This window comes from Sciurus carolinensis, chromosome 10 (assembly GCF_902686445.1).
Source record: "Sciurus carolinensis chromosome 10, mSciCar1.2, whole genome shotgun sequence".
Classification (NCBI taxonomy): Eukaryota; Metazoa; Chordata; class Mammalia; order Rodentia; family Sciuridae; genus Sciurus; species Sciurus carolinensis.
The window spans coordinates 21876929-21885243 of NC_062222.1; the positions used below are offsets into that span (position 1 = coordinate 21876929).

At 49.9% G+C, this 8315-nt stretch overlaps 1 protein-coding gene across 6 annotated transcripts in view; it reads right to left on the reverse strand.

The window, feature by feature from the left end:
• Positions 1 to 7685, reverse strand: part of Znf827 (zinc finger protein 827) — a 161880-nt gene extending 154195 nt beyond the window's left edge. For all 6 annotated transcript variants that reach the window (XM_047566789.1, XM_047566788.1, XM_047566792.1 and 3 more), the window contains exon 1: positions 7140 to 7685. In XM_047566789.1, the coding sequence (XP_047422745.1) occupies positions 7140 to 7182 (43 nt within the window). In that variant the 5' untranslated portion in view covers positions 7183 to 7685. The remainder of the gene's footprint in view (positions 1 to 7139) is intronic.
• Positions 7686 to 8315: the final 630 nt, after the last annotated feature.

The following is an 8315-nucleotide window of genomic DNA, read 5'->3' on the forward strand; positions in this document are numbered from 1 at the left end:
ATATAATTTATAGAGGATAGAAATACAAAACTCGCTCCTGAGCAGAAAGAAGAAAGTGGACAGAAACCAGTGTGTCGAGTATCCTCAACTATTTCTAAGGTCTGTGCTTTGCATTTTATCGAACATGACAGAAGACATCCTGGCTACCACAGACCCTAAAGTGTTTTGTACACTCAGCCCTAGACGGTGGGAATCTCTGAGCGACACACACCTAGCAAGGGCAGAGAGAGAAAAATGTACATCGGGAAGGAGGAAAGAATCATCCTCCACAATCTGCACCCTAACGTGATGATAGAAGCACATGAACTAAGCCAATATATGAATGAAAACTCACACATCGTGCCAGGCCAGGCCTGGATTTCTTTCCCATAAGAGAAAATTCCAAATCTATTCCTTCACCACGAAACCCATGGTCTTGTAAAACCTAATGCTAGAAATCCTTTTACGCACTCAAAAGTCCTATTTTGTAGGTCATACTCTCATTATCTTGTTCTGCGACCAGTCTGATTAAATTATAGAAAATTACTAATACATCACTCAGAATGGAGAGATCAGCGCCAGCCTGTTCTGTTTGTTTTTCCTTCTCCTATTCTAATTCTCCAGCAGATATTTAAAAACCAAGACCCAAGGAGAACAGGGCAATTCAAATGAGGGCTAAAGGATATATTGACCAAATCCCAGGAATATGATGCTTTTCTGCTCAAACAGAATAACATTGGTGACCTGTCATAGACACCAAGGAAGTTTCATACACTGTAGCCAGGTGGGACCCTCTGGTTCTTTCCTACCTTGTGCTGTGGTGGGAAAGTTTAGGTTCGCCCAAAGTTCATATGTTGGAACCTGAGAGGCGTGGCCTTTGAGAGGTGATTAGGTCATTCAGGAAGAACCTTGAGGAATGGATTAGTGCCATTCTACAGAAGGCCCAAGAAAGCTTGGTTGCCTCCTCCTCCTCCTCCTCCTCCTCCCTGTGTGATCAGAAGGCAGAGTCATTGTTGAAGTGGAAATGGAGCCCTCGCCAGACACTGAAGCTGGGATTACCTTGATCTTGGACTTCCCAACCTCTAGAACTGAGCAAAAAATTTCTCATTTATAAACTACCTGACCGAAGGCATTTTGTTATAGAAGCCCATGTGGACTAGGCCATCTCATCTCTGAGTCCAAAGACGCCAATTTGCATATATGATCAGCCTTAGTGACACAGGACTAGAGCTTTTCTCTTTTGTGAAACTAACTCATCCCGACGTGATCTGAATCCATACTACTGGGATTACTAAGTAAACCCACGCCAGCACCATGTATTCTAATCTGGCCTTTTCTACAAGAACATGCTGATATTAACTGGACTCCTTACAATGTTAAACCAACTTTTGACCCAGGAGAAGCCGGCCTGGCTATTCCAGCAACACACACTCGCCCTTGGGTGTGTCCACAATCTCTGTCCATTTAATTTTACAAGCCTCGCAGGGCAGAGCTTTTCTACACCTCTCGTGGAACTGTCCTAATAGAGGCCATTCAAAGACTCTAAAATACTAAATGCACAGCAAGCTCTAATACTAGCCAAAAGCCGTCCAATTTATACTTCTCCACCATGATTTATTAACACTTTGTGCAGAGACCTGTCAACTCGCACCAGCTGTGTCATCTCCAGAGCGAGATGGCAGCACACAGATAAATTAAAAATCAATTTTTTTATTAGAAACTATTTTGAAGCATTAGAAGAAATGTGATTTTGAGCCATCTTCCCTATTTTAGCAGGAAAACCCAGTGATACCCTCCTTACTGTATTAGGAATACCTGGATGCTCTTTTTGGAGAACAGCAAGGTGTTATTATCCACCATCAACCCAAACTGCTACCTGGTACCTTAGAATCATTAGCCCTGGCTCACAGGAGCAGTGAAATATTTTGTTACTTCAGACTGAAAAATTTCCCCACATGGTTGCTACCACAGTTGGTCAAGAGGTAGTGCCTGGTCACTGCAAAAATTAATAAGAACAAATGGGGAGGGGCTGGGAACATGGCTCAATGGTACAGTGCTTGCCCGTCATGCCTAAGGCCCTGGGTTCAATTCCCAGGACCATTTAAAAAAAATAGCAGGAAAGAGTTAAGTCTTTTACCACATCTTCATCAGACAAAAAGACTGGTGACATTATTAAAATGTATCTCTATACAGGTAGGTCTAAACACATGTGTATATATGGGTGCATACCCGTGTGTATATTTCCTGTTCCTCTCCAGTCCTTCTGGTTCCCAATTTTATTAGAAAGCAAAAGAGAATACTCAAGTTTTGTTCATGGAAAACACAATAACCTGTCCTAGTCTTGACCCACAACTGAGTAAACAGCAAAAACACTGGAATAATAAAACAATTGTTTTAGTACTTTTCTTTCATGCTTCCCCTCAAAAACAGGGATCAGGCAAATTTCCAATGATAATTGTAACAGGATCTAAACTCATATGTGTTTATGGACAAGTTGATGCTAATGAGGAAATCTTAAAAGAGCTGATCATCAATGGTAAAAGGATTTACAGATGCAATAAACATAGGAAAAAGTCCTTCCTTATACCCTTTCCTTCTTCAGTTTGTTATGACATTCATAAAGAGCCTAACCCCATGCCTAGTCGTTTCCTTCTTCCTCTTTGTTAAGCTGACAAACCTTCCTAAGAGATGCAGTTCAGGATTCTGCTAAAGATAAGCATGTGTTGTAGCTCAAAGAACCAAGCAGGAGGACATTTTTTTTGAACATGGTATTATACCTTGTTAATGGAAAGAACTTTTGTAAAAGAGCCATCAACAACAGCAACAGGATCACATTTAAGACCCCAAATGATCATTATTGCTCTAGGCCAAGAAACAGAGGTTTTATTTGGAATAATAACTTTTAAAGCTAATCCTTGAAAATAATTTAGGTTTAACACCTTTTGCTGGGGGGGGGGGGCTTTGAAAGTTAATACAGAACTTCTTTTTGATTTGTTGAGTAGGATCCCCATTCAACTCAACAGGGCAGGCTATTTTTTTTTTTTTTTTTGCATATGTATGAGGCCCATGTAACAAACACACACACACACACACACACACACACACACACACCTCAGAGGCCCAGGAGGAAATGACTCTGTAGAATTTTAAATCAGAAACCCAGGGCTTCGGTTAGTAGTGTCAGGTTAAAGGCTCACCCATCTCCAAAGCTAATTCGGTTCTGAACAGTCCCAGGGGTGTCTAGCTGAACAGAAGGAGCTAGGAAACCTTAGCAGGCCAGAACTCAGCCTGGGGAATTGCTGGGACTCGGTGCCAGGGGCCGAGGCTCACCCCAGACTTGGTATCAGATAATACCAAGTGCTAGTCTGGATTTCCACGACTAATCCACTGGAGAGTGGAACTTCCAGGTTCCCTGGTGTCTGTGCTATCAAGTGGGAGGACTGTGGGCTTCCTAGATCCAGACTGTGCCTAGCTTCTAGTATATTTAATAAAAAAGAAATAAATCCAAACAGAATAAGTCTGTAAGTAGCAATGGTCTATGCTTTTGAAATCTTTAGTCATAGTGTGGTGGGATGCAGGAGGGACCTAAGAGGAAATGGAAAGCATTCGAATTTACTATAGATTGTCTTCACAAGTTTCCTTTTTACATATTCTAATGTGCACTTCTTAAATGTGTTTATGGGTTCTACAGATTCTTAAAACAACCTATCAGTAGGGGGTTTAATCACTTTTGTATTTCCTCAGAAGGGCTCTTTGGCTTTAGAGTGATTTGCCCCAGTTCATTCCCCTTTTCGCCCCTTTCCCTACCCCCAACATTGCACGCATTGCATTACTCCTTCCTTTTAGGGTCAACTTTTAAATCTGCTCCTATATAACTTCTTTAAACCCTGGGATGATTTCTCTCAAGCAACTTTAATCCCCAGACTTAACTACATTTTAACTTCCATAGAAAACTGTTCTCCAGGGGAAGAAAAATCCCTCCCTTACACATAAACAAACAAGCATACAAACCAAGAGTTTATCATTAAAACTAGGACTTAGGACTGCAATTATACTCTATAATAAATAGAAATTAACACTAATTTTTACCCAAGTCAATATTTATTACATCTAGATACCACTTGCAAGTCGCTCCAAGCCTCACTCAGCACTTAGCCAGCCCTGGGTTACTGCGACTGAATTGCAAAATACACCATTTGCCCAGAAATTGCTCTTAGTCCAAATGCAAATTGCTTATAAAACATGTGTAAACCCCGCTTAGAACAGGCAGCACGCATCCATAAAAATCCATTCAATGCAAAGGTAAGTGGAAAAGCTTCTCAAATTAAGGCTTCCCTCTAAAAACTGGAGGGACGTTTAAGGTGTTTCCAAAGGTAAATTGCTTCTTACTTTGGTAAAAGCGGCTTTACGTGAGTGGGAGAGGGAGGCGATTTTTTTTTAAGTGAGTAGATAACAGTATTCAATTAGAGAACAGGGTGGGAGAGCCCACTCTCAAAATATAACTTAATCACCAGGCACCAGCGCGCAGGAGAGGCCCACCAGGCACACGAGCTAAAATGGAGCCTGAATTTCCTCTCAGACGGAGAGGGTAGCCGCACGAGGTCAGGGTCAAGGTCACCGGCAGGGCAGGCTGCAGCTGCCCGACTGCGCTGCACACCACGGGAGGCACGGCCGTTCCATCTCCGTCACTGCCCAGATAAATCCCTTCTCTTCCCCCACCCTCCCTCTAACCCCGCCAACTTTTCTTTTTTCTTTCTTTCTTTCTTTTCTTTTTTTTTTTTTTTTTTTTTTCAAAGCAGGGGGAGAAGAGAAGAAAGGAAAATGACCAAATAACCTCACCGCCCTGGTTTTCGCACACAAGCTCATCAGCTCCCAAAGTTGCCATCTAAGGGCAAGTTCGCGGAGAACACTGAAGCCCATTTTGTCGGAGCAGGGCAAGCCTCCCCGTCGCCCCGCCGGGCTCCGGCCTCCGCTCGCTCCCCCGCACGCCCCCGAGCCGAGCAGGGCGCAGTGGCCGCCCGGCCATGTGCACGCACTGCACTCTCCACCAACTGCTGCGAGTTTTCTGTGAATCGCGGCGCGGAGCCTCCCAACTCGCCCTCCCCGACTCCGCCGCCTTCTCCTCCTCGCACAAAATTTCCCTACACACGCAGCCGCCTGAGAGTGATTTTATGTGCATATATATTACATATGTGATATTATCCTCAGAACCTCTAGCGGGCAGGCGAAGAAAGGACTGCACAGGGGCATTTTTTTTTTTTTAAAGGAAGGGGAAAAAAAGCACAACCCCAGCCCTGTGCGTCGACTCCCTGCGTACCGGGAAGGGGAGAGAAAGAGGAATGTTTGCGGAGCGGACTGCCTGCAAGTGCCCTTGCTCGCCACTTCGGCCGCGGCCCGGGTGACACGGAGCCGCGGGGGCGCCCGGCCCCGGCTGCCTGCGCCCCCCTCCCGGTCCCCCGGGCAGGCACCGCCGCGGATATTTCGCGAGGGGGAGATCGATCGCGCTGCCTGTCTGCAGCGGAAACGCACACGCTCACACACAACCCGAGCCCGAGACACCATAACCTTAACCCTTCCCCCACCCTCCGTGAACTTCAGGTGACCGACCACGTCGGCCTGACACCCGGGCGGGCGGGCGCTCCGGCTCCGCTCCCGCCCCCAGCCCGGGTTTTGCAGGATCGGGCTCCGAGCAGCGCCAAACCGCCGGGAGAGGGGAGCCGAGCGGGGGGGAGAGAGGAGAAATTGACCCTCCGTCTCCCCCGACCCCTCCCTCCGGCGCCTCCCGCGTCCCCTCCTCCCCGTCACCCCGCCCCACGCCTTCTCCCCTGCCCCCTCTTCCCTGCATTCAAGGAGCCGGGCGGCCCGGGGGATATTTTTAGTTGCTTCTTTCTCCTTCACTTTTAGCTTTAGCAGCATCTCGGAACACTCAAAGCGGAGAGAGATTGGGGGGGCGGGGGGAGCTGGAGAGGGAGTGGGGGAAAAGTTAAGAGTCTCGCAAAGAAACGCCGGAGGGAGGGCGGAGGGGACCGGGGGCGCGGGTGGAGGAGGGGAAGGGGACCGGGCCGTGCCGCGGGTGTGTGTCTCCAGTTGGTGTGTGTGGCTGCCGCCGGGGAGGGCTGTGATGCACTTTAGTCCTGGACTCTGCTCAGGCTCGCCGGGGAGGGGGGTCTGGGAGCCCGAGTCTCGCCCGGCTCCGTCTGCTCCCACTGACCCCGCATTTTATTGCGGCCAGGAGCCCTGCTCCTCCCTCCCCTCGGCTCTGCAGGGACCTCGCGCGCCGCGAGCCGCCCTGCCTCCTGCCTCCGCCTCGGCGCAGCTCCCGCACCCCACATCCGCCCGCCGCTGCCCGGCCTCGCCCCCCGCCCGGCCGCCCCGCGCCCCGGCGCGCCCCCTCGCCCCGGCGCCGCGGAGCAGCCGCCCGGCGGCGCGTGTGTCCCCGTGTGTTTGTGTGCGGTGCCCCCACACCCTCCCCGGCCGCTCCCGCCTCGCCCGCCCCCGACTCCCCTCCTCCGCCGCCGCCTCCTCCACCTCCGCCTCCTCCTGCTCCAGCCGCCGCCGCTGCCGCCGGCGGCTCCGGGGCCGACCAACCCCGGCGCAACCTTTAGCCGGAGACGGACCTCTCCCTGGATCCCGAGCCCGGCGGGCGGCCGCGCGCCCTCGCCCCGACACCCCCAAACGCCATGTCACGGCCCCTGCCCGCCGCGCGCCCCGACCCCCGCGCCCCAGGCACCGGGAGCCACAAGGAATTTTTTTTTGAAAGATTCCAACCTCTCCCACCTCCCCCCCCAGCCCCCGGTGAAAACCCCGGCATCCACACTACTCCCCTCCTCCCGCTCTCGCCCCCTCCCCCCAGCAACCCGGAGTGAGGAGGGGGAGGGGGAGGCAAAGGGGAAAAAAGCCCGATCTCAAGGAAAAAAAGAGGGGGGGCGAGAGAAAGAAAGAAAAAGAGAGAGAGAATAGAAAGGGCACGGGGCTGATCATCACCAACATGGCTGCCTCAGCATAGACCTAAACGAGGAGTAACCCGGGCTGTGTCTTTGTCAGTTTCACCTCTGTAACCCTAAACTAATGCAGAAAACAACGGAGGAGGCTGCGGAGGGGAAAGAGGAGAGGGAGGGCGAGAAAATGGCACGAGAGGAGGTGGAGAAGGGATGACTTACGTGAGGGAAGGCGCTTGGGCTGCTCCTGCTTCCTCCTGGGCATTTTCCCCCTTTTCTCACATTCTCCTCCTTGGTTAATGTGAGATCAAATAAACCCCCGTGGGGGCAGAGAGGCAGACACTGGCAGGAGCGGGGAGGTAGTTGGGGGGCGGGCGGGCGGGCAGGGGGAAACCCCTTCTCTCCGGTGTGTGCAATGGGTTGAAGCTTGTTTCCTGGAGCCAGAAGAGGGGTTTTCTTCTTTTCTTTCCTTTCTTTTCTTTTTTTTTTTTTTTTTTTTTTTCCTTTTTTTTTTTTTTTAATTTTTGGTCGTGCACCTGGCTTGTCCCCGAGCGTAATATTCTTCAATGGAAACGGATCTAATAGGTGTGAGTGTGTGTGTGTCCTGTGCTCGCGTGTGTGATGGGAGGTATAAATAAATGAGTGCCGGTGCGGCGGTGTCTATGGCCGCGCTCTGTGTCTCCGAGCCCCTAACACTAATGTCGGGATCAAAGGGCAGCGGCGGCGGCAGCACAGCTCACAGCTCGCTCTCTTGCTCTCTCTCTCTCTCTCTCTCTCTTGCTCTCTCTCTCTCTCTCTCTCTCTCTCTCTCTCTCTCTCTCTCTCTCTCTCTCTCCTCTCTCTCTCTTGCTCTCTCTCTCTCCTCTCGCGCTCTCTCTCTCTGTCACACACACACTCACACACACACAGAGGCACAGACTGAGGGAAAGAGCGAGAGCTACACACACACACACACACACACACACACACACACACACACACACGCACACGCAGAGCAAAGAGGAAAGGTGCCCTAAGGCTCCCAGGGCGGACTCAGCCTCGGATTTACAACCGCTCAGTCTGCAAAGAATGGGGGGCGCGCGTGCGGGGGTGGGATGGAGTTCTTCGAATTTATCCCGCTAGTCGCCAAATCTAGGGGGAAAAAAGTTTTTCCCACTCTTTCAACAACGATTCGTTCATTATTTTACTGATTTTTTTTTTAAAGGAGATAGATTGCTCTCTTAACTTTCTTTTGTTTATTAAACTACATTTTGTTCGGTATAAAATTCTTCGGGCTTTTGTCACTAGAAGAATTACTTTCTCACTCCATCACTGTAAGTCTGGAGGTTGCAGGCTTCCTCACACTCTCCAAAACCATCCCAGTAAAAATATTCCTTTAAAAAATTGAAAAGATACCAT